This window comes from Miniopterus schreibersii (assembly GCF_964146895.1).
Source record: "Miniopterus schreibersii genome assembly, chromosome: 11".
Taxonomy (NCBI): domain Eukaryota; kingdom Metazoa; phylum Chordata; class Mammalia; order Chiroptera; family Miniopteridae; genus Miniopterus; species Miniopterus schreibersii.
In genome coordinates this window covers 8,475,353-8,499,905 of record NC_138111.1, presented here as the reverse complement: position 1 = coordinate 8,499,905, position 24,553 = coordinate 8,475,353, and the positions used below count along the sequence as shown (strand labels likewise).

The 24,553-nt window shown below is 59.8% G+C and overlaps 1 protein-coding gene across 3 annotated transcripts; it reads left to right on the top strand.

The window, feature by feature from the left end:
• Positions 1-2,747: 2,747 nt before the first annotated feature.
• On the top strand, positions 2,748-23,951 carry CRB2 (crumbs cell polarity complex component 2; the record flags this gene model as incomplete). 3 transcript variants are annotated; one of them, XM_081151207.1, is made up of 13 exons in its annotated part: positions 2,748-2,819; positions 9,736-10,090; positions 11,577-11,772; positions 11,881-12,020; positions 12,406-12,591; positions 12,775-12,888; positions 15,623-16,507; positions 16,597-17,105; positions 17,643-17,808; positions 18,624-19,419; positions 20,227-20,334; positions 20,878-20,995; positions 22,764-23,951. In XM_081151207.1, 13 exons carry the CDS (start codon positions 2,748-2,750, stop codon positions 22,986-22,988), a joined length of 3,870 nt encoding a protein of 1,289 aa, XP_081007333.1. In that variant the 3' UTR covers positions 22,989-23,951. The 3 variants fall into 3 exon arrangements, with proteins under 3 accessions (XP_081007333.1, XP_081007332.1, XP_081007334.1); XM_081151206.1 differs by having other exon boundaries at positions 2,748-2,844; positions 9,767-10,090; positions 18,624-19,410; XM_081151208.1 differs by having other exon boundaries at positions 2,748-2,844; positions 9,767-10,090.
• Between the last annotated feature and the right edge of the window lie 602 nt (positions 23,952-24,553).

Below are 24,553 nucleotides of genomic sequence, written 5' to 3'. Positions count from 1 at the left end.
ATGATGCCCTGCTCTGATATTTTAATTAGCATTGGGATGGTTTTCTTCTGGGAATTATATGCATATGTATGTCATTTCATTTCAGGGTAAGAAACGGTGATACAAGATATCTGCTGCCAAGGGGGAGTTGAAACAGAGTTAAGAGTCACTGGTGGAAAGCTCATGAGCAAGCCTGGGTGTGGATGTGCTCACCCAAGGAGAGATGTGTGAGAAGGCCAGGGGGCTGGGAGCAGATCCCGAAACACCCCCACATTTTGGTAGGAAAGAGGGCAAGTAACAGTCAGGAAGGTAGGGTGGAAGCCGGGGGAGAGAAGCCTGGAGGGCGTTAGGGACAGTGGGCTGAAGGTGGTCCCATATTTGGCCACAAGGTGGCGCGTGGCAGCTGCAGGACGGCGGCTGCGGGTGGGGCCTGGATGGGAGGACCCGGGCCTGCTCTAACCTGGTGCTCGCTGTGAAAGCTCAGGCGTTTGTCTCCATATCCAGACACCCGGGGCTTTGGGGGCCTTGCCGCCCGCCTGTCCCCCCACTCCCCGGGGCTGCTTGGATCCCTTGGGAACCTCTGAAACGCAGAATAAAGAGAACTTGCATTGCTACTTCAGATCACTACAGCAGTCCCCTCTTATCCACGGGGGATACAGTCCAAGACCCCCAGTGGATGCCTGAAGCCTCAGGCGGTACCAAACCCTGTATATATACATACACTATGTTTTTTCTATACAGACATACCTATGATAACGTTTAATTTGTTAATTAGGTACAATAAGAGATTAACAACAATAAATACTAATAACAGAACATTTAGAACAATATACTGTAATAAAAGTTACGTGATGTCTCTTTCAAAATATCTTACTATACTTTACTCACCGATCTTCCTGTGATGATGTGAGATGATACGATGCCTAAGTGATGAGGTGAAGTGAGGAACTCAGGGTGGCATGCAATTTGAAACTTATGAATTCTTTATTTCTCGAATTTTCCATTTAATGTTTCTGGACTGCGGTTCACCACAGGTAACTGAAGCTGTGGAGAACAAACCCACAGATAAGGAGGACTACTGTAAAGCGTTCCATGGGAGGAACTGTTATCACTTCCGTTTTACAGATGGGGAAACTGAGGCCCAGGGAAGGAAGTCCTGGCTGAGGTCACTCTCCTATTGGTGGTGGAATTGGGCTCAGACCTGGATCTACTTAGCTGAGGGGCCTGTGCTTTTCCCACGGGGTGAAGAAGGGCTTCCATGTAGAGCAGGGGAGGAGCTCCTGGGGGAACTGAGAGACAGGGAATTAAAGGTGATTTGGGAGGAGAGTCCCAGAATCCAAGGAGCAACCCCCATCCCAGAGGGAACAAGGCTCAGGATTGGAGATGGGGCAGGGATGTGGACAAGGGGTCCACCCAGACCTTTGATTCCCTCTCTGAGCACTTGCCTGGGTTGGAGGACCAGTGTGGGCCCCCCCAGCTACCCACACCCCATGTGATGCCAACTGCTCCTTTCCCTGAGCTTCCATGGGCCGTGGCCCATGCCCCTAGAGCAGACTGAGAGCACCCTCAGTCACTGCTCAGGTCTCTCTCACGACTGTGTCCTCCTGACGTCAGGGACACATCGCAGAGCCCAGCACTGGGCCTGGGTGGCCTGAGTCTGTAGTCACTGAATTGGGCCAAGTGGGGATGCATTGGCAGGGGCTGGTGGCTGGTTCAGGAAGTCCCTTCAGCAAGGGGATTCTGCCTCTCCTGGAGCTGAGGGCAGTGGAAGAATGGCGGGCAGGGGCTGTTTTTTGATGTTGTCGTGTGTTTGAGATGACCTGGCTTCCTGGGTCCAGGTCTCCTGAAGAACTCCTCTTCTCCACCCAAACAACAGTGCCCTCTGCAGCCTGGAGCAAGCAAACATCAAGTGCAGCAGGAGACTGCAAGGTTAGACAACAAGGAGGACTTCCAGTGGGGGAGCAGGAAAGCTTGCTTAGTTAGCGCTGCCACTCTGTAGAATGGGCTGCCTTGGATGATGATGAGGTTTGGAGCTGCAGACAGCAGAGAAGATCTAGGCCAAAGGGGAGAAATGGCTGGGGGTGGGGAGGGTGGAGAGAGACCAGGGACTTTTCCTGAGGGCCATGGTGAGAGGGGCAGACACTGAGAAGGAACAGTTGCCAGGAGCTGTGGTTGACTGAGTGTGTGTGTGGGAGGGGGCGTTGGGCTGCAGGGTGGGGGGCCCTTGCTCAAGTGGCAGCTAAGTGGGAGGAGCTGGGGCTTCTGAGCCAACAGAGGAGGTCTCCGAGTCTATTGGATGCTCCGGCCTGGGCTGGGGAGGGGGACCAGGCTGAGAGGAGCTGGGGGGGGGGGCAGCATGGTGGGAAAACTGAGGACTTGGGAGTAGCCAGCCTCATCTGCTGAGAACAGCCCCACAGAACAGAAGTTTCTCTGAGGGGGCTGAGGCAGCACAGCCTGGGAGGTGGGAGGAAAGGGGGTGGGGGTGTCAGGAGGGAGAAAGTGCTGGGCACCGAGGTGAAGCCCGAACCACAGCGGCCCGACGCCTGCCTGGAGCCCTGGGCTGGAGGCGGCTGGATGGGTCAGACCCCTCCTCCAGGGTCCTCCTGAAGGTGGAGCAGCCTGGGAGGGCCAGGGGCGGGGAGGAGGCGGGAGAGGAGGGAGGGAGGGGCCGGGCCTCTGTCCACCGCATTAGTGCTGGTTGGAGGGAGAGGGGGGTGCGGAGCCGGCCAGGCCGCCTGTTCCCATAGCGAGGAGCAGAGCTTGCTGCCATGGCGCTGGCCAGGCCGGGGACCCGGGACCCCAGGCTCCCAGCCCCTTTCCTGCTGCTGCTGCTGCTCTGGGTCCCTGCTCTTGCCCTCCTGGCTGGTGAGTTGGAGCCAAGCCTTGGGGGGACCTGGGGCAAGCTCTGTCTCCCAAAGCGGACACCCCAGGTCCTGGGGCTGGCCCTGTGGGTGCGGGCACAACTGTAGGGCAGGGGTGCAGGCCTGAGTTGTAGGATGCAGGGGAGTGTGCTGCTGTGGCCACTGGAACTTGTGTGGAAGCCAGTGTGTCCTGGGACTTGGGGGCTGTTACTGTGTGTCCAGGGGCTTTGTGAGGAGCTTTGTGGGCAGGCTGTGATCTAGGTAATGGGTGGGCTGTGTGCCTTAGGAGGGGTGTTGGGGCTGAGAGTGTGGGGTTGTGAGGCCTGTGCTGGGTTGTGGGGTGCAGGTGGGGGTGTGGTAAAGTTGTGATGTAGGATGAACTACCTGGTGAGCCTGAGTTGTGTCTGAGGCTTTCTCAGTGTACTGGGCTGTGTCCCAGCGTGAGTTGTGGGGTATAAGTTGTCCAGTGGGTTGAACTGTATCATGGGGGCCTGGGGTGGGGGCAGCAGACCCAGCCAGTGGATCGGGTTGGAGAAGGGGAGGAGACCCAGGGGAGCCGGTCTCTGCCTACACCCTCCCCATGCCTTCACTGGGGGGCTGCAGGTGCTCTGTGGTCCCCAGGGGTGGCTGGGGCCTTGGGAGCATGGCGTCCACTGCTGCCCCCCAGGCATTCCCAGACGGAGCTGAAAGGGCTTCCCGAAGCCAGACTCCACTTGCCGAACCATTTCTGCTTTTGTCCAAGGGGACTCATGTGTGTGAGGGCCTGGAATTCTTCCTGGGGGATCTGGGGGACACTTTGTCTTGGTCACTATGGCTACTAGGGCCAGGCCTAGGATGTCCCCCACCCCCTGCCACTAAGCAGGCGGTGGCCTGGGCTCCACTGCAGCTGGGGGAGTCGCCACCTCCTCAGGCTTCCAGGGTGTGGGGTCAGGTCCCCCTAGACCCCTTCCTCTGGCCTCTCATGGGGCCTGGCTCACAAAGCCTTCGTCGCCTCCCCCTCTCCGCAGGGCCCCTAGGGAGAGTGAGGACCCCATTTTGCAGTGGAGGAAAATGAAGCCCATGGAGGGATGGGGCTTAAAGTCGGGCCCCCCAGGCAAGTCTGGGGCTCATGAGAGGAGCTGGGGCCTGCTCTCTGAACCGCTGGACAAGAAATCCTGGTCTGTGGATCTGGTGCCTGTCCTCTGTCCTACAGTGTACACACACATACATGCATGTGTGCACACAAATGCACACCTGCACCTGCACACACATACACATGCTCGAGCACACACAAATCACACCTGTGCATACATACACACAAATGCACACACACATCTGTGCACAGGCGTGGCATGCACAAGGGCACAGACCACCTCATGAACAGGTGTCCACAGGCACACGTAGGCCCGCCACACACACACACCTACACCTGCCCCCACCAATGCGCATATGTCAACATGTGTGCACTCACACAGGTGCACATTCACGTGAACCCTGAGGCAGAGTGAACACAAAGTAGATGATGCTACAGAAGGAAACGGACTCACATAAACCCTCACCCACACATGACCCTGCTGGGGTCTCTGAGAGCAGCCTTTCCCCTGGAATTTCTGTGCAGGAAGCCCCCTCCCTGGGGATCCCTGAAAGCTGGGGTAGGGGCACTGTGGGCACGATTATTTCTGGATGCCAGTACTCCAGGCCTGACTACAGGAGGAGAGGGCCGGGGACTGTATCACTTGAAAAGCAATTCCCATCCGAGGGCACGGAGGCTCTGAAGGCCCTGGGCCCCCACCTCTGCCAGGCCTGAGCTTGGCCCCTCCATCCTGAGCCCACACTGCCACAAAGGCCCCGATGGTTGCTAGGAGAGAACCAGGCATCTCAGAGTACAATGGGGCACGTTGGGCTCTCACATCCCTCCTGCTCCCAGAATACCCAGGGAGCCTGGCTGACAAAGGGGCAACGGGCCAGTCCCCAAGTCTGGCCCCTCCTCCAACCAGAGCTGGGTTGGGGCCTGCAGGACAGAGGCAAGGAGCAAAGAGCTACACACACACGTGGCCCAATGTCAGGATTTGCTGGATAGTCAGTGTTTGCCCCAAGTAAAGATTTGTTGACAAATAATTAAATAATAGCATCAGCCACTACGTGGTCAGTGCTGGGCTACTGGACTCACATGGTCAATTTAATGGACTCACCACAGCCCTATGAGACCCTCAGTTTACTGAGGAGGAAAGTGAGGCCCAGAGAGGGTCAGTAACCTGCTCAGAGTCACAGAGCTAGTGGGTGACAGGATGTCACAGCAGACTATGGTACCAGCTGATGTAAAGTCACTTCTCTGTGCCTCTGTCTAAAGGGGACAAACTAGCTAACTCCAAGGACCATTACAAGACCTGATGAGAAAATGCCCTGGCTCTTCAACTTAGGTTTGGCATGGAAACCTCAGTTTCAAAGGAAACTTTAGACAGAAGCCAGAAGCCCACTGGCAGTTAAAGGTGAAATAATTACAGTGGCCTGTTGGGCAGCAGGCCGCAGCCCCACTTGCTCTGTCCGGCCTTCATGAGGAAGTGCCTCCCCAGCCCCAGTGTTCTGAGACCATGGTTTGGAAATGCTGGGATGTGTCAGTGCCAGGAACAAGGTAGGACATGAATCCCCAACAGTTATTGTTGTGGTTACTGTTATCAAAATTAGGCCTTTTAACCTCAGGGGTAAACATTTGTGAAAAAGTCTTCCAACTTTCCCGCCTGCACTTAGTCCTAGCCCTGGGGTGTACTGATGTGAGATGAACACCTCCCTTTGGCCAGGAGCTCCAGGTCTATGAGATCTGGGTTGCTTCTTTGTAAAAATTTTTCCCTTTGACTTTTAGATTATATCTTTTTATTTTTATTTATTTTAATCTTTACCTGAGGATGTTTTTATTGATTTTGAAGAGAGAAAGGAAGGGAGAGGGAGAGAAAGAGAAACATTACCTCTTGTACACACCCTGACAGAATATCGAACCCACAACCCGGGTATGTGCCCTGACTAGGAATCAAACCCGTGACCTTCTGGTATACGGGACAATGCTCCAACCAACCGAGCTACACTGGCCAGGGCTAAGTCTATTTTTTAATTTACTTTTATTAAATGTATTGGGGTGATTGGTTAATAAAATTATATAGGTTTCAAGTGTGCAATTCTATGATACATCATCTGTATACTGCATCATGTGCCCAACACCTAAAGTCGCTGGGTCGCTTCCTAAGAATATTCTCTTTCTCGCCTTGTCAAGACAAGAAGCTTCCCAAAATCCACCCTCAGGAAACAATTCTCATCAGTAGCTGGCAGTTATCACTAGGCCTGTTAGATGTGCCCAGAAAGCAGGAGTCACTGAGCACTGAGTGAGGCCTGAAGCCCAGGGGGATTGCTAACTGCCAGGTTCTGGACAGACACGGAGGACTGCCCGCTCTGCTGGCAGATCCTGGAACCTCCATTCTTTTTTTTTAAAATTGATTTTTATAGAGAGAGAGGAAGGAGGAAGGGAGAGAGGGAGAGAGAGAGAACCATCTATCAGTTGCCCTACCCCCACCCCAAATGCGTCCTGACTTGGGATAGAACCCACAACCTAGGTATGTGCCCTGATCAGAATTGAACCTGCAGCCTTTGGTGTACAGAATGATGCCCCTACCAACTGAGCCACCTGGCCAGGACTGGAATCTCCCTTCTTATGCTTGTGCATAGAGACCCCTTCTAGTGCCTGGGGGAGCTGGCTGGAATGCACTACCATGGTAGCACAGGGTGGCAATTTAGAGTTTGCCAAGTGGAAATTTCACATGCCCTGGGAGGCGTGTGGGCCTCTCCGAAGTCTGGAGACATCTGCCTCTTAGTCTTTAGAGGGACGATCCTGGGCAAGTTTATGACCTCTGAGTTAGAAAAACAGTTTTCTTAACAGCACCCATGTCTTCCGGCTTAAAGCAATATACTAATGTAATAATAAATGCAAGATGTATAGCACAGCCCGGAGCACATAGTACGCACTCAGTAAACCATTGCTGTTATTGTAATCCTGCCCTGTCCACGGAGAAATTTCCCTTCCCTTCTTGGTAGCTTGGGTTCTGGGCCTTCCCTGAGCTGGGCAGCAGGTTGGAGGGGAGGGGCAATGTCAGTTAATCCCTCCCCTGCCAGGTCATCCCAGGCGGCCTTAGAGGTCAGCAGGGATTTGTAAAGATAAGCACAGGCCCCTCGTCACCCTGGCAACAGGCCCCGCCCCTCCAGTCTGGCCCCTAGGAAGGCCCCTCCCCTGCCCTTGGGTCTTTCCCTCTCCTCCCCTCCGGCAGGGGCTGGCCTGGCCTCCCTACTCTCTCCTGGAAGACAGAGAACCAGAGGTCAGCAGTTCCCAAACCTCAAAGTGCAAAGGAATCCCCAGGGAGCACGCTGCAATGCAGAGTTTCTGGCCCGGCCCAGGGGCTCTGAATCTCTAGGCCTGGAGCGGGGCCCAGGAATGGGGATTCTTAATACAGGCGGAGGGGCCGGGGTTCGGGAAGCTGAGGGGAGGCCCCGCAGTAGGGAGCTCTGGGTTTGGACTCTAACCCGCCATGGGGCTGTGCTTCATCTCTGAGCCTCACTTTCCTCAGCTGTGGAGCAGGAGTAATAGTGCCACCCAACTCCTCAGGTCAAGATGAAGATTACCTGACGTTACATAGGAGTTATGGTTGTCCCTCAGTTGCAGGCTGTGGGTGCTACTGCATGCCTCCTGGGACAGGCAGCTCCCTCCCTCGGCCTGGCCCTGACAGCAAGAACTCCTTCCTCTCCACCGGCTCTGTCACTGAGGGCCACAGCCCACCTGTTCCCACCTTCCCCATTCCCTCAGGTGCTGTGTACCCAGCTGGGTCCCACCCACTCTGAACCAGGGGCAAAGCTCCTGACTGGGGTGGGATCCCTTGGGCCACAGGGATGAGGGTGGCGCTTTGCTGGAATTAAATAGCACAGTACCCAGGGCCAGGGCCCTTCCCTGGAGCTCTGATTACTGTGCTGTCCTCCTGAGCTGGGTTGGATAAACAGACCCTGATCATAATAGCCAGAGTTCTCACTGAGGGTCCACTGGGTGCCAGGGCTTCACTCCTGTGACCTCGGTGGCTCCTTACAACACCCCACAAGGTGGGCAGTGTTTGCACCTGGGACCCAAGCTGCGCCTGTTTGATGCCCACACCTGTTCCTTCCATGAGAGAGCTCGATCCACTCCCAACCTCTTCAGATCACCTTCCCACCCCCATCACAGCATCTAGCCTTGGGGGACCTGGCTGTAAACGGATCAGCCACAGCCTCTCACTTGGAATGGGAAAAGGAAGGATGGGCTGCCCATAGGCCCCCCAGAGAGGCCCAGATACCCCTGCACTCACCCCTATGACCAGGCTTGGGGGAGGGGGCTGGGGATGAATGCCCCGAGGTGGTGAGAGGAGCAGTGGGCAGAGAGGGTCTGTGGACCCCATGGCCCTAGACAGTCATCTGGTTGGACAGCATTTGAGGCCCTCTGCTCCGTACCTGACCCTGGGTGAGCACTAACACCCCCAGTTTGGGGCTGGGAGTGAGGGAGCCCATGTTGAGCTGTCCCAGGTGCTTCAGGGTTGGGGTGACAGCTGGGTTTTCCCTTTGGGTCTATTTATTGATCAGTATTTCCATCTCCCTGTCCCCCATCTTGCCTGGCCCTGGCTGGGAAGGGTGGGGGTCGGCCAGTGGAGAGGCCTGCCTTGTGGAATGTGGATGACGCCTGAGAGGCTGCTGAACCTTATCTGGGGGTCTTCACCGGGGTGGGGGAAGGGAGGTGCAGGGCCTGGTTAGTGTCTGGATGACAACTTGGCCGGGGAAGGGGCACCTCTCAGAGCCCCAGTTGGGGGGGGAGTTGCCTCCTTCTTGTGGACAGTCCCCTCCCCCATCACTTACTGAGTTCCTACAAGTGGGCACTGAGGCTCTGAGTCCTAACACATCCCGTGAGGCATGGACTATTAGCATTCTCTTTCAGACTGGGAAATGGAGCTCCGCAGGAGAAATGACTTGCCCAAGGTTCCAGAGCTAGTAATTGAGCTGGGATCTAACCCAGGCTGTTTTACTCCAAAGCCTGAGTGAGTGAGTTCTTACTCCAGATTTATACAGATGGGAGGAAGGGAGGTCAGCAGTCCAGGCAGCACAGTGGCCAGAGCCAGGTGTTGTCAGCAGGTCTCAATACCTGCTCTGTACCCTGTCACCTTAGCCAGGCTGGCTGCTCAAGAATTTGCTGATGGGGGTACAGTGAGGGCCAGGGGTCCCGTGAGAAGTTCCCAGGGCAGCCAGGTGGGGTGGGGAGGGGGTGGGAAAGAAGGGCCTTGAAGCCTTCCATCTTCGATTTCACTTAATTTCACACAGGGATGGAGTTACCAGATCCCCAGCAGGAGTGGTGAAGGGGGCAGTGGGAAGAGCTCTGTCCTGGGCCTTCTGGGAGGGAGTGGGTCACAGACAGGAGACCCAGAGGATACCCCCTCCCCAGTGGGGCTAACACGAGTGGGCAGACCTGGAAGGCTGTCCCAACACTAACTTGCTGTGTGGCCCCAGGCAAGTCCTCATGCTCTCTCTCGAGCCTCAGTCTGACCTCTTGTAAAATGGGCATGACAGAGCCTGCTTCGAAGAGGCGCTGCAGGAATGTGATGAGACTGCAAAGCGGAGCTCCCAGGGTCACTGCCTGCTCACCAATCCTGAGCAGAGAGCCTAGTACCCCAGGTCCTGTTTCTCTGCTATGGAGAGGCTCCTGAAGCTGGTCCCAGCTCTGGGTGCAGATGTGTGCAGCCTGTTGGGACCTGGCTTGTAGAGGCCCTGGCCCACTCTCCACCTTACTGAGTGTGAACAGACCCCTGCTGCTTTCTGGCTCTGGGGTCTAGGGATGAGTCAGTGTGGGGCGGGGAGTGTCTGGTAGCCCCTGCCTATCCTGTCTCCTCTCTCTACAGGAACAGTGCCTTCAGAGACCCTGAGTGCCTGTGCCTCAGACCCATGCACTCCAGGGACTGAGTGCCAGGCTACAGAGAGGGGCGGCTACTCCTGCAGGCCCACAGAGCCCGGGGGCTGTGCCACCCAGCCCTGCTACCACGATGCTCTGTGTGTGCCCCAGGGCCCAGATCCTAGTGACTTCCGCTGTTACTGTGTGCCGGGTTTCCAGGGCCCACGCTGTGAACTGGACATCGATGAGTGTGCATCCCGGCCCTGCCACCATGGGGCGACCTGCCACAACCTGGCCGATCGATATGAGTGCCACTGCCCCCTTGATTATGCAGGTAATGGCCCTGCCTGTGCCCGGAGGAGGTATGAAATGTTGATCCCTTTGGCTCAGTGTGTGAAGGAGCAGATTCAGCTTTGACTTTAGTACAGACACCCCTCCCCCTCCCTTCCAGGCATCCTGGCAGCCCTCAGGTACAGCCACTCTAGTCCTGCTACAGAGCTGTTCCTTCCGGGCTGTCTGGGCTCCCTGAATGCCTCTGTGCTAAAACGTTGACTGTGTAAGTGCCAGCAGGTGTGTGCACACCCAGATGTGTGGTGCACAGACGCTCTGGGGAATGCTTTTTGGGTGAGATGTGAGTGGGGGCAGTGTCTGTGTGACTCACTTCTCTGCTCCTCCTTCCATTCCCAGCCAGGCGGGGGAGGTTGGGATTCCAAGCCGCCTGGGCCTGGCTCTCCCTGGCACAGAGAGTGGGAGTGGAGCCAGGGCAAGAGGAGCGCAGGGTCACAGGGAGGAGGAGCTGTGTTTTGTGCTCACTGAGCCAGGAAGGCGGTAAGATTCCTGCTGGAGACATCTGGGCCCCTGGCCTCCCATGACCAATCATTCCCCATGACCAATCCCCCTTAGGGGGCAGGGGCAGGACCACTGGAATCTACAGAGACATGTGACAAACTCGGCAGTACATCTCCACACTGGGATTCCCCATCTCCCTTCACCTCCACAGCCTCCTCTCCCGAGGGCCACCCAACCCTCTGGGTGTTGCCTGGAACTGAGGGGTTACCCAGGACTTGGGCTTTCAGTTTTAAAAGCAAGGCAATGCAGGGAAAACCAGGAGTTGCTTACCCTACTCCAGCATCTCCCGCCTGGGTATGTTCCTCTCTGGAATCCATCCTTACGCCCTTTTCAAAGCCAGCAGAGTGAGCCTTTTAAAATGCAGACAAGACTGTGTAACTCGGATGCTTAAAACTTTCAGGATAACCTCAGATCGTGTTACCTGACCCCCCCAAGGCCTGGCCACCCTGTACCCTGCCTCTCCTCCTCCACCCTCTCCTTATTGCCCTGCTGCTTCCTTTGCCCTGCCATGACCCCAAGCAGGTCTTGACCAACAGTCTCTCTGGAATCCAACTGCTGACACAGCCCCCTAGCCTAGCCTAGTGAACCACCCCCCACCCACCTCCAAAGGCTCTTCTTCCCAGGGGCCTCCCCGACTCCCAATTCCCCAGGCCAAGATCCTGGCTATTGCTTTCACAGAATCCAGTACTTTCTCATTGTTGAGCTTATCAAAATGAAAAATCAGCCCACATTTAGTTAACATTGACTTAATACCCATCTCCCGGGCTAGATGCCTGTGAGCTCAAGGGAGCAGGGATGCCTGTCTTGTTTCTAACCAGTTAGCATTCACTGCTGGCACGAGAAGCACCTGCTGTCTGTGGGTCCTCACCTCCCCATCCTTGGAACTGGAACTGGTTTGGGCAGGTCTGACCGCGCCTCTTTGCCCTCCCTCTGCGTGACCTGCCACTGTCCGTGTCTCCGGCCCTGTCCAGGCGTGAACTGCGAGGTGGAGGTGGACCAGTGCGCCTCGGCACCCTGCCTGCACGGGGGCTCGTGCCTGGACGGCGTGGGCTCCTACCGCTGCGTGTGCGCGCCGGGCTACGGGGGCGCCAGCTGCCAGCAGGACCTGGACGAGTGCCAGAGCCGGCCGTGCGCGCATGGGGGCGTGTGCCACGACCTGGTCGACGGGTGAGCGGGCGGCCGGCCCGGAAGGCGGGAAGGCGGGAAGCCTGCGCGGTGGGTCTGGGGAACGCGGTGGCGGCGGGGGGCTGCAGCCGAGTGCGTGCCCCGCTCCAGGTTCCGGTGCGACTGCGCAGACACGGGCTACGAGGGCGCGCGCTGCGAGCGGGAGGTGCAGGAGTGCGCCTCGACGCCCTGCGCGCACAACGCCACCTGCCTGGACGGCCTCGGGAGCTTCCGCTGCCTCTGCTGGCCAGGTGCGTGCGTGCGTGCGTGCGTGCGTGCGTGCGTGCGTGCGCGTGCGCGAGCGCGAGGGCTCCACTCAGGCGGGCGGGCCTGCGAGGCGGGGGGCGGGGTTTCCCGCACCTGTGCACGCGCGCCCTCGGTGAACCAAGCAGAGTGCGCGCATGTGGTTGCAACTTATCCGAGCTGATGTGCAAAAGGGCCAATCACAGCACCTGTCCCAGTGTTGTGAGGTCAGGAAAGGCGTGATGCCCCTGAAGCCTTGGCGCACGGCCTGGCGTGTGCGTGACACTATTCTGACCTGGGATGGCCTGGCGCCTGTGGCGTGGGGGTGGGGTGCGGGTGGGGTGCTGCCGGAAGGCTCCGCGTGACCTGACGTCCTCCTGCATGCACCCCCAGGCTACAGCGGCGAGCGGTGCGAGGTCGACGAGGACGAGTGTGCGTCGGGCCCCTGCCTGCACGGGGGCCGGTGCCTGCAGCGCTCCGACCCCGCCCTCTATGGGGGCGCCCAGGCCGCCTTCCCCGGCGCCTTCAGCTTCCGCCACGCGGCGGGCTTCCTGTGCCGCTGCCCCCCAGGCTTCGAGGGTGAGCTCCCTGCCCCCACCCAGGGCAGAGGGTCCGCCGCTGTCCACATGCACCAGGAGGGGTGCCGGGCTGGGTTCACGAGCCTCTCTTTGGGCCTCAGTCTCTCTAGCTATAAAATGGGCCCCTCCAGGTCCAGTCTGGCTCTGCGGGCACAGGCGGGAACCACAGCTGGGCCTCTTTCAGGGGACGACTGCAGCCTGGACGTGGACGAGTGCGCCTCAGGGCCGTGCCTCGGGGGGGGCCGCTGCCAGGACCTGCCCAATGGCTTTCAGTGTCACTGTCCAAACGGCTACACAGGTGGGCAGTGGGGCAGGGCAAGGTCAGAGTCGGTGGGTCTGGGGTGAGACGGTTCCTCTGGCTGATGCGTGGAGGCTGGATTGATGGGGGGTGAGGAAATTAGGGAGGAGGTGGGTACAGTGGCCCAGGTGGCAGCCAAGCTGGGATTGAGCTGGGACCTGGGCTTTGGAGGTGGGAATGGAGGGAACCAAGCAGACTGAGAAGTGTTTAGGAAGGACACTCTGCAGGCCCTGAGGGTTATCCAGGTGTAAGTGAAGGTGTCAGGGATGCCGGCTACATTTCTGTCCTGGGTGACACTGGGTGGAGGACAGTGAGGTCAGCCTTGGCCACGCTGAGTCTGAGTGTCTATAGAGCACCCCAGGAGGAGCCTGGGTGGGGTCCGGTGCCCAGGGGTGTGACCTGGGCTGGAGTAAGAGACGGGGTCAGGGGTGTAATTGGGACAGCTGGGGCCCCAGGTGGCGGAGGCTGTCGGAGAGAATGTGTGGAGCGATGGGCAGAGAGAACCCTACACACCTGGCATCAAAGGGCTGGGCAGAGGCCCAGGGGCCTGCAGGAAGCACAGAGGCACTTGGGCCAGGACAGAGAAGGGGGGCGGGGATTACTGCGAGCTGGAGCCACTGTCTGGAGAAGGGTGAGCTTCACCTTTGAGGCGCTGGGGCCTGTTGGGCGGGAGTTGGGGTGCAGAAAGCCTCACCCTGCCTTCGGTGCAGCAGATGCACAGACACATAGACACCCTCCCACACGGACACTAGTGAACCCAAGGAACTCCTCACTCACTGTGTCCCTGCCCCTCTGGAATGCCAGTGACACCTCCCCCACACCGCCCACATTCCTGCTTAGGCACACTGCCTTCTCGTCCTGGCAGGGCTCCTGGGCGCAGGCTCCCCCGCCCAGGGGAAGGTGGTGGTGATCACAACCATCCCCTCTACCTTCACCCACTCAAAGACACTGGGGCTCAGTGTCTCCTCCCTTGGCTGGCCAACTCCCCTGGGTGCCCTGAAAGCCCATCTGCTCCCGGGGGCTTGCCTCGTGGGTGTCTGGCACACAGTGGGTCCACCAAGCACTCCCAGCCTTTGAAGAGCATTCTTTGCACATTTGTTCCCCTCATCACAGCCCCATGTGGTGGGGGTTTAAGTCCCCATCTTATAGATGAGGGCATGGGGGCTTTAGAGAGGGAGTGTTGTCCCCTCCAGTTCCTCAGCGTCAGCAGGAGCTGAGCTCAGCTGATGGATGACAGCAAGGTCAGATCTCTAAGGTCAGGGACCAGGAGGGGGAACCCCGGCTGTGGCGCTGGGCTCCTTGCCACTGTCCACCCCCACCCTCCCTTTGGTTCGTGCTGGGCGTGGGGGAGGCCAGTGCCTGGCATTCCTGCGCAGGGTCTGAAGGAGGCAGCCAGACCAGGCTGGGAGCTCTGCTCCCCAGCCTCGGCGCCCGCCCAGCACTCTCGGACATTTGGGGAAATGCAATGGGACTGCAGGCTCTGTGGACCTTTCTGGGGGGGCTCTGGCTCCTGGCAGGTATGGAGAACTGGGGCTTTGGGCAGGGGAGGTGGAGCTAGCTGTCCTCAGAAGGAGATGGCTGCTTGTGGCCTGAAAGGGCCAAGATTCAAATCCTGGTGGCTTCTTTGGGCCTAGCTTCGTTCCTCCAGCTGGGATACAGGAGCAGGGCTGGCCTTGGTTATTTTGTGGAGGCTTTGGATGAGCTGGGGTTGGGCTGTAGCCTCTTGACCCAAGCTGGGGCCAGAGCACCTGGCATGGGCGCTCCTGGAAGGGAGGGTGAAGTGGCCCCTTCACAGCCTGTATGGGGGCCCTAGGGCAGAGGGACTGGGAGGTTAGAGCCTGGGGGCTACTTGGAGTGCCACAGACGCTTATACCCACCTCCACTTGCTCCTCCTTTTCATCACTCTGTCCACAAAAGCCATGCTAGGCCCTTTGCTGGGTACCAGTGCCACACTCAGGCCCCTGGAGATCTCAGCTGGGCAAACATACTTTCAATACAGGGTTCTGGGCTGCTATGCCTGGAAGTGGGCAAGGAGTTGGGAGTGACAAAGTAGCTTGGGGTTGGGAGTCAGAGAAAGCCTCCGAGGGGACTGGCCCTTTGAGTTTGGGTTTTGTAGGATGAGTAGGAGTTTGAAAGGCAGGGTAAGGGAGGATGAGGCATTTCAAGCAGAGGGAACAATATGTCAGAGCCCCAGAGGCAGGACTTTCCAGGAAAAGTTTGCAGGAACAGCCAGTTCAAGATTTGTAGGGAGCAGGGTTGAGATGTGAATCCCTGGTAGGGCCTATCCTGTGAGGAATCTCGAATGGCATGGTGAGTGACTGGACCTTGAGCAGCAGAGGACCCTGGCCAGGTTATCTTAAGAAACAGATCTCTGGTTGCTTGTGGAGATGGATGGTAGAGGGGGTTCTGAAGTCAGGCGGACTGGAGAAAGCTAGACTGTGGCCCAGCAAGCAGGTGAGGCAGGAGAGGTGGGGTGGGGTGGGAGAAAAGGCAGATTGGGGAGTATTTAGGGGACTGAATCCACAGGGCATGAAGACTCACCAGACACAGCAGAGAAAGGGTTATCTTGGGTTCCAGCCTCCAGGGACTTGAGGGGACGTGAAAAATCCTTTGGGAATTGGGAATTGGTTTGGTTAGTAAGTACTGAGGTCCCAGTCCCAAGAGGCATGCAAGTCTGGGTCCAGACTGTGGTTTTGGCCTTCAGTGCTGAGCCTTGGCCTGGTCTCTCCTGAAGGCCTGAAATGTCAGGAAGATGTGGACGAATGCCTGTCAGAGCCTTGCCTCCATGGAGGGACCTGTGATGACATCGTGGCAGGCTACACCTGCCGATGCCCAGAGGACTGGGGTGGGCATGACTGTTCTGTGCAGCTCACTGGCTGCCAGGGCCACACTTGCCCACTGGCTGCTACCTGCATCCCTACCTTCGAGTCTGGAGTCCACAGTTATGCCTGCCACTGCCCACCTGGTACCCATGGACCTTCTTGTGGCCAGAATACCACCTTCTCCATGGTGGCTGGGAACCCTGTGCGGGTGTCAGTAGCAGCTGGTGGCCCCCTGGGTCTGGCACTGAGATTTCGCACCACGCTACCTTCTGGTGCCTTGGCCACTTGCACTGATACCCATAATGGCTTGGAGCTGGAGCTGGAGCTGGCACTGGCGGCAGCCACACTTCAGGCCACACTCTGGAGCCACAGCAACACTGTGCTAGTTCTGAGGCTGCCAGACCTGGCCCTGAATGATGACCACTGGCACCGAGTGGAGGTGACACTCCACCAAGGGGTCCTGGAGCTTCAGCTTTGGCACGAGGGCTGCCCTGCCCAGCTCTGCGTGGCCTCCGGTTCTGTGGCCCCAGCTCCTACAGCTTCCATAGCCACGCCACCTGCCAGGTTCCGCTCTGTCCAGCTGGGCGGCGCGGCCTTTGCAGGCTGCCTCCAGGATGTACACGTGGATGGGCGCCTTCTGCTGCCTGAAGATCTTGGGGAGAATGCCCTCCTGGGCTGCAAGCGCCGTGAGCAGTGTCAGCCTCTGCCCTGTGCCCACGAAGGGGTCTGTGTGGACCTGTGGACTCACTTCCACTGCGACTGCCCCCGGCCCTATAGTGGTCCCACATGTGCTGATGGTGAGGAGCGAGCCAGGTGGGCCCCGGGGCAGAGGCCATGCCTTCCCCCAGCCCAAAGGCCTCATGCCTGGCGCCCTCTCTCCCTGCAGAGGTTCCTGCTGCCACATTTGGCTTGGGGGGCGCCCTGAGCACTGCATCCTTCCTGGTCCACCAGCTGCCAGGCCCTAACCTCACTGTGTCCTTCCTCCTCCGCACTCGGGAACCTGCTGGCCTGCTGCTCCACCTTACCAACGACTCAGCAGTTGTTCTGACAGTGTTCCTGAGTGAGGGCCAGATCCGGGCCGAGGTGCTGGGCAGTCCTGCTCTGGTGCTCCCTGGGCCCTGGGACGATGGGCTCCGCCGCCTGGTGACGCTCAGCTTTGGATCTGACCAGCTGCAGGGCTTGGGGCTGCAGGTGCATGTGGGTGGGAGACTCCTCTCTGCTGACGCCCAGCCTTGGGGTGGGCCCTTCCGAGGCTGCCTCCAGGACCTACGACTCAATGGCCTCCACCTCCCCTTCTTTCCACTGCCACTGGGGAACTCAAGCCAGCCCAGGGAGCTGGGCAGCAGGCAGTCCTGGAACCTCACCATGGGCTGTGTCTCTGAGGACACGTGCAGTGTGAGTGCTCTGGCAGGGGGCGGGTCCCTGCATCTCTGGGTTAGCATGTCTTTCTCCCAGTTTGGAAAGCACTCTGCCCTATGTCCCACTGTTAGAGTGGCAGTGAAGGACTCATTCATCTCCTCTTTGCCCAGCTGCTCTTGCCCTCTGGTGGTTCCCAGACCTCCCTCCCAGTCCTTGTCTGAGACAGACACCCTGACCCAGGCAACGGCTGCCTAAGCCTTTATGCAGGAACTGTGAGGAGGGAGGGGACAGGGACCCCCTTGGCTCATAAAGCACTAGCCCTGGAATTGGAGTAGCCTGGGTGTGAACTCTGGCTCCTCTATTTACTGGTTGGGTGACTCAGGCAAGCAGTTTTTCCTCTCTGTGCCTGTTTCCTCATCTGTAAAATGGAGATGACAGTAACTTCCTCTCTCTTTGTGAGGAGGCAATGTGTCTGTAGTAGGTGCTCAATTAAGAACCACTGCAGTGATGGTTATGGTGGGGTGATGCCACCACCACAGGATCGATCCAATCTCTGTCCTGATTCTCCTGCAGCCTGACCCCTGTCTCAATGGTGGGACTTGCCTGGTCACCTGGAATGACTTCCACTGCACCTGCCCTGCCAACTTCACAGGGCCCACGTGTGCCCAGCAGCTGTGGTGTCCTGGCCAACCCTGCCTCCCACCTGCCACCTGCGAGGAGGTCCCTGATGGCTTTGTCTGTGAGTGTTCGCCCTGTGCAGCCCACATGTTGGGTGCTGGACACCCAAGCTGGGTTAGATCCCACCCCTAACCTTAAGGATCATAGTAGACCAGGATGCCACCAGTTCCAGCCCAGTGTAGTTGGGCCACTGCATCCAGCAGGACAAGCTTTCTGGAGAAAGAGAGCATTCACTAGCTTTTCAAGATCAAATAAGACTCCCATGTGGCATAAGGAAGGACATTTCAGGGAGGGGAAGTAACATGTGCAAAGGCCCTAAGGTTTATAAGAACAATTGAAACACAAGTACAGGTAGGGGATGGATAGGTTGCCAGGGGACTTGAATGTTAGGTCAGGCAGCTCAGGACTTTTTCCCAGGGCAGTGAGGTGCCACGGGTGGGTTTTAAGTTGGAGAAAGACATGATTAGCATTTAAAAAAGCTGACTGCATTTCATTAAAATGCATGATCAACACTTTAAAAATCTGCATTAAAAAAAGATGACTTACTGCAGCGGAGAGTAAGCCTCAGTGATGAGACAAGGCAACTTGCATAGGAGGGAAAGGTGGCAGATTCTTCCAGGTCTGGAAAATTTGCCTGGTCTGCGCCCTGTTGGACAGGGTGGGCACGGTCTGGGGGTAGGGAATTGTGAGGGGGTGGAAGTAAAGGTGGGGCCGCAGATCCTGGGATTAGATGATGGGCGGCTGTGCTTCCCTCTGCCCCCACCCCACCCCCTTCGATGGGCGGGGGAGTGGAGGCAGCAGATGGTTTCACTCGCGAGTTGGGGCTGGGGTGGGTGGGTGCCGGAAGGCCATCACCAAGGCTCCCTCTCCCCGCAGGTGTGGCCGAAGCCACGTTCCGCGAGGGCCCTCCGGTGGCATTCAGCGGACACAACACGTCGTCTGGGCACACGCTCAGCGGCCTCGCGCTCGCCTTCCGCACACGCGACTCCGAGGCCGGGCTGCTGCGCGCCGTCGCGGGCACCCTCGCCGCGGTCTGGCTGGCCGTTCGCAACGGCTCGCTGGTGGCCGGAGTGCGCAGCGGCCGCGGTCTGCAGGGTGCGGTGCTGCCCGCGCCCGGGCCGCGCGTGGCCGACGGCGCCTGGCACCGCGTGCGCCTGGCCATGGAGCGCCCCGCGGCCGCCGCGTCGCGCTGGCTGCTGTGGCTGGACGGCGCGGCGACGCCCGTGGCGCTGCGCGGCCTGGCCGGCGACCTGGCTTTCCTGCGCGGCCCGGGCGCTGCACGCGTCCTTCTGGCCGAGAACTTCACCGGCTGCCTGGGCCGCGTGGCGCTGGGCGGCCTCCCGCTGCCCCTGGCGCGCCCGCGGCCCGGCGCCGCCCCCGGGCCCGGGGAGCACTTCTGGGCCTGGCGGGGAGCGCCGGCGCCGCGCCTGGGCTGCCACGGCGAGCCGGTGTGCGCCCCCTCGCCCTGCCTGCACGGCGGCGCCTGCCGCGACCTCTTCGACGCCTTCGCCTGCGCCTGCGGCCCCGGCTGGGAGGGCCCGCGCTGCGAGGCCCGCGCCGACCCGTGTCGCTCGGCGCCCTGCGGCCGCGGCCGCTGCCACGCGCGCCCCGACGGCCGCTTCGAGTGCCGCTGCTCCGAGGGCTTCGCGGGCCCGCGCTGCAGGTGCGCGCGGCGGGGCGGGGCGGGGCGGGGTGTGCGTGCGGGGCGGGGTATGCGTGCGTGCGGGCGGGGCGGGGCGTGCGTGCGGGCCTGAGAGGCTGGCGGGGGGCCAGGGCCCGGGCCGTGGGTGGCGCAGCGACGCGAGCGCCCCGCTGCGGCAGCGCTGGGTCTGCGCTGCAGCCGCTGCCCTTCCCCGGGCCTGGGGCCCTCGCTGACGGGGAACACAGCCCCCAGACTTGCGGGATAAAACACGGGACACCCAGACCACTGTGAACTTCGATGGACAGCGCTCCCGTCCGGGGTGGGAGGTGGGGAACCAGAGCCGTCCGGGACGGAAACCTTGCCTGAGGCTTTCCCGCCAGCCGCCGGCTGTTCGCCGCATTGGCCCGCGGGGGGAGGCGGAGCGGGCGGCCCCTCGCTCGCTGCCTGCGAGGCCTCCCGCCGGGGGGCGAGGCCCGACCTCCCGCCCCCCCGCCCGCCCCACCCCAGGAACACCGGCCGCGTGGAGTGTAGGAACGTGCTTTTGTTCTGAGGAGGGTCCTTCCATTTGTCAGCTTCTCAGACTGGACCATGGGGAAGAGCCCCAGCCTGGGTCTATAGGTTTATAGTCGGGGGTGGGGCCGGAGCAGAAGAGCAACAGGCCTGTGTCCCATCCCTTCCACCCCAGACACCGCGTCGTCACTGATGCCAGGGGCTATGGGAGGTGGGCCCTGAATTCCACAGATGACAGCAGAGGCTCAGGTGGCCTGTGATCAAGGGGTCAGGGGAGGGCAGGCCCCAGGCTCCTGCCCCAGCGCAGCGTCTGTGCTTTCTCCCCAGGCTGCCAGAGGCGTGCAGCCCGAACGGCACCTGCCTCAATGGCAGCCCATGTGAAGGTGGGCCTCGGGGTGCCAACTGCAGCTGCCAGGAGGGCTCTTCTGGCCAGAGGTGGGTTTGGAGGCTGGGGCCTGGGAAGTGGCTGGTGAGTGCTGAGAGCTGAGCAGGGCAGGTAGCGTGGGGTACTCACCTTCTGAGTCCTCATGGTCATCACAGAGCCAGACAGTCCACCTTCGTCTCTTGGGGCTTCCAAGATCATCCTCTGCTCTGCAGCCAGCTCGGGGAAGTGGTTGTCTGCTGGTGTTTTTTGTAGCCCCTTACACAGGACCTGTGTCAGGGCCACCTGGGGGGGGGGCTGTAAAGGTGCAGGTTCAGGGCCCGCTCCAGACAGGGAGTCAGCACCCCTGGACCTTTACACAGGCTCTCCGGTGCTTCTGGTGGAGAGCCATTCTCAGTCACAAAGGGGCAGAGGTGGGTGCAGGAGATGGACATGCAGCCTCCGCACCGGGCAGGGCCCAGCCAGACAGGGACGTGCATCAGTGAGCCTCGATGCCTGCGAGGGGGTTTGAGGAGCTAAAGAAAGCAGCTGGGGGAATAAGAGGCAGTGCGGGAGGAAGCAGTTTCCTCCACCCCACTCTCTTCTCTGCCTCCCAGGTGTCAGATCTCCTGTGAAACGAACCCCTGCTTGAATGGGGGCACCTGCCAGGCAGCTGGTGAGGCGTATGAATGTATCTGCAGCACACGGTTCTCGGGCCAGTTCTGTGAAGTGGTGGTGAGTTGCCCTGTTTTGGACTTTATGAGATGATGCCAGGCGAGAGGGGGGAGCTGTTCTTGGACGTACCTGGTCGTGGGGTGGGCAGCAGCAGGGGAGACTCCGGTTCCTTCTATGCCCTCCCCGCAGGAGACATTTTCACTCTAGGGAGAGCCTTGGGGGCCCCCACCATTCCTCCGGGGACTGGCAGTGAAATAGTTGGGCTCGGCCAAGTCCCATCTGGGACAGGATTTGGGACCCACAGGATCTTAGAATTCTGGGATATAGGTTGGGGAACACGGAGCCTGTAATCTCCAGGGATTTCGGAGCCAGGAATCTAGAGAAGGAAGATTCGAGGAGCCCAGGATTCTTAGCCAGAGTGGGCTCATTCGCTGCGAAGGCAGCCCCTGACCCCAGGGAGACTCAGCTGAGGAGGGGCCCACAGGCAGCTTGAGCTTGAACTCCCCCTGGCTGGATCCCCACCAAGGGGCGTAGCTGGCCCTGCAGGTGGACAGCCTGCAGTGAGCCCACAGTGGGTGCTGGCAGGAGGGGAGGTGGGCAGGGAAGCCTGGGCTGGAGCCTTGATCTCCACAGGCTTCTGGCAGCCGGGGCCATAAACCTGAAAATTCCCTCTGCTTCTGGGGACTGTTTCCTTTCAAGTGGAGCTTTTACAGCCTCTGGCTCCACACCCATCTTCCCAGAGCCTGAGGGAGATAATGGCTTCACAGCAACCCCAGAAGTGCCTGGGGTGGAGGCTGGTAAGGGCCCACTTTTATCTACAGCCTTGGGACCCTTCTCCAGGGCTGTGTGCTAGGGCTTGGGACTCAGGTCACAGTGGGCTGAGAGGCCTCTCAGGCCAGGGGGAGACCTGTGGCTCTGGAATCCTGCAGTTCTCTGATTCCGGGACTTCAGAATTCCAGCCTTGCAGAATCTTTGATGAGGGCCCCTGGGAGACTGGGGAGACAGAGAGGAGGCCCCCCCAAAGCCTGACCTAGCCTCTCTGGTGGTGGTGGGGGTGGGGGTGGGGGGCAGGCCCTGCCAGATTCTGAGTTCACCATCAGCCAGTCAGCCTCTCCGGCTGTTGCCTGATCCCTCCCACTTTGGGGTTAAGCTTGGTCTCCATGGACACTTTCAAACACCACGCCACCCTTCAGGATGGGGAGGGATCAAGTCCCCGTTGCCTCAACTTGAATGAGTTTATTGTGGGGAGGAGGCAGCCAAGTGGCGAGGCTGGGCACCGAGGCCCACCCTGGCCAGCGACAGAAGGGCCCTGACTGGGATTTGAGGCTGAAGGACGGTGGCGTGGTGTTGGCGGCAGATGGAGAAGTGCCAGTGCCGGCTTGCCACCCACTAGTCATGTGTCTGGGGAGGCTGGGCAAAGCCTGCTTTCTTACCTACTGCTTACCGAGGGCCTACCATGCAGGCACTGCTCTGGGCACTTTGGGGAGCACCGGGGAACAAAATAAACCAGGCTCCTGTGCTCCTGGAGCAGGGGGTGTTCTCTGTGCTGTTTCATCACGTGGGTGTGAGGCTCCTGTGAAATCCCACGCACTGCGCTTGGCTCAGACTGGGTGGTCAGTAAATGTCCCCTTTCCTCGCCAGAATCCCCTTGGAGTGGCTCTGACAGGTGGCTCCCTGGCACCTGCTTGCACCCGACCCCAGGGCCGGGTCTCTCACCACCTCCCAGGGAAGCCCGTTAGCTCTCACTTTCTCTGAGCAAGTCCTGTGCCCCCTTCGCTCTCTCCTCCCCTCCTCACGACCTGAGGCCGCCTTGTCGCGTCTCTTGCAGAAGGGCCTGCCGCTGCCGCTGCCGTTCCCACTGCTGGAGGTGGCAGTGCCCGCAGCCTGCGCCTGCCTCCTCCTCCTCCTCTTGGGCCTCCTCTCAGGGATCCTGGCAGCCAGAAAGCGCAGACAGTCAGCGGGCACCTACAGCCCGAGCCAGCAGGAGGTGGCCGGGGCCCGGCTGGAGATGGACAGTGTCCTCAAGGTGCCGCCCGAGGAGAGACTCATCTAGGCCTGCCTGGCCGCCAGCTCCAGCACCCGTGAGGTCATGAACGATTTCTACCTGGATACAAGGGGGTCGCTTCCAGGAGCTTTTGGGAAAGTGGCTGCCCCTTCCAGGCCCTGGGAAGCTGCTGCAGGGCACAGGGTGCCTGCTGGGGAAGTGTCCCCTTTGCTGGCAGCCCCTGCCTCTGTCCCATTGTGGACAGAGGAAAAGGGGAGCACTCAGGGCAGCAGAGGGGCCTGGAGAGGTGGTGGACATATCCATTGGACCCACCCGGTCTTGCCTTAGCAGGTGTGCGGCTGTGCAGGGCAGGGCACACGTGGGTGCACACAGTGTGTTCAGGAATGAGTGTGTGCGTGCGTGTACATGCGTGTGTACCTGGGGACTTGACCTGCAGGTACTGGTGTGAGTGTGCCGTACTGGGCTCGTGGGCACGTCCACCTCTTTGCTGTGCGCGCGTGACTGTGTAGTGGGTGCAGGCCATCCCACAGAGGGGACGGCTGGGCCGTGGGGACAACCTTCACGGCTTTGGGCAGGGGCAACCCAAAGCCGCACATTCTCCTGGAGGCCAGGCCAGAGCTTGCCAAAGGACCAAGGCCCCAGCTCCCAAATCTCCCACTGCTGGACGCTGCCCGTCTTGGAGGCAGCTGGGAAGTCAGGGGAGGCCACAGCCAGAGGCCATGTGGGCTCCTGGCTCCCAGAACAAATGCTGCTTCAGGGAGACCTGTTTCTGCCTGTGCCAGAGTCAAGCCCACCCAGGACCCAGGAACAAAGCAGAGCCAGGGCAGAACGGAGGGCCAGAGGACAGGATGGGCTGCTGGGGGGCAGCGGTCTGGGCCGCACAGCCCCTCCTGGGGCCTGTCACCTGTAGGGGGGGAGGCAGCCCCTGCCTCCCTTCCAGGGCTGTTGTGAGGATCAGCGGGGACGACAGTGGGGAAAGAACCTGAAGTCATTAAACTCTGGTCTGCTGTGAAGGGCTGTGTGGGTCATCCTTTAGGTGTTGGGAGCTGAGGGAAAGAGTGGGGGAGGGGCCCCCTGGGAGCCCGAAGGCTGGAGCCGCCCCTCCCCCGCCCCCCACTGGCTACCTCCCGGATCTCCAGCTCTTCAGGAGCCAGGCTCCCCTGAGGCCGCTGTGGAGCCCCTCCCTCACCTGCAGACCAGGATCCTGGGAGGAAACCATCGGTTGTGTGCTGAGAACGCTGGCACCGCCCTCCCGGGGCTGTGTCAGGGCTGGTCCTGCAGACAGACACACAGACACACGTGCAGGAACTGAGGTCTCAGATCCCAGAGGGGCATCCACCTGCGAGCCTGGCCGCCTCAGAGCTTCACAGAGCCTCTGTCCCTGATCTGGAGATGTGCCCTTTCGTCCTGTGTCCCAGGCCAGTGCCTCCTGTGCCCCTTTACACTTTTAGGTTGGAGGTTGGCTTTACCCAGCTCCAGGGAGGCACAGAAGCCAGAGGTGGAGCCAGGTGGTGATGGGGGTGGTAGGGAGGGGGAGGGGGTGAGCCTGGGGGTGGGGGGTGAGCGGAGGCCGGGCTAGGAAGGCCCCCCGAACACTAGGTTAAGGGGCTTAC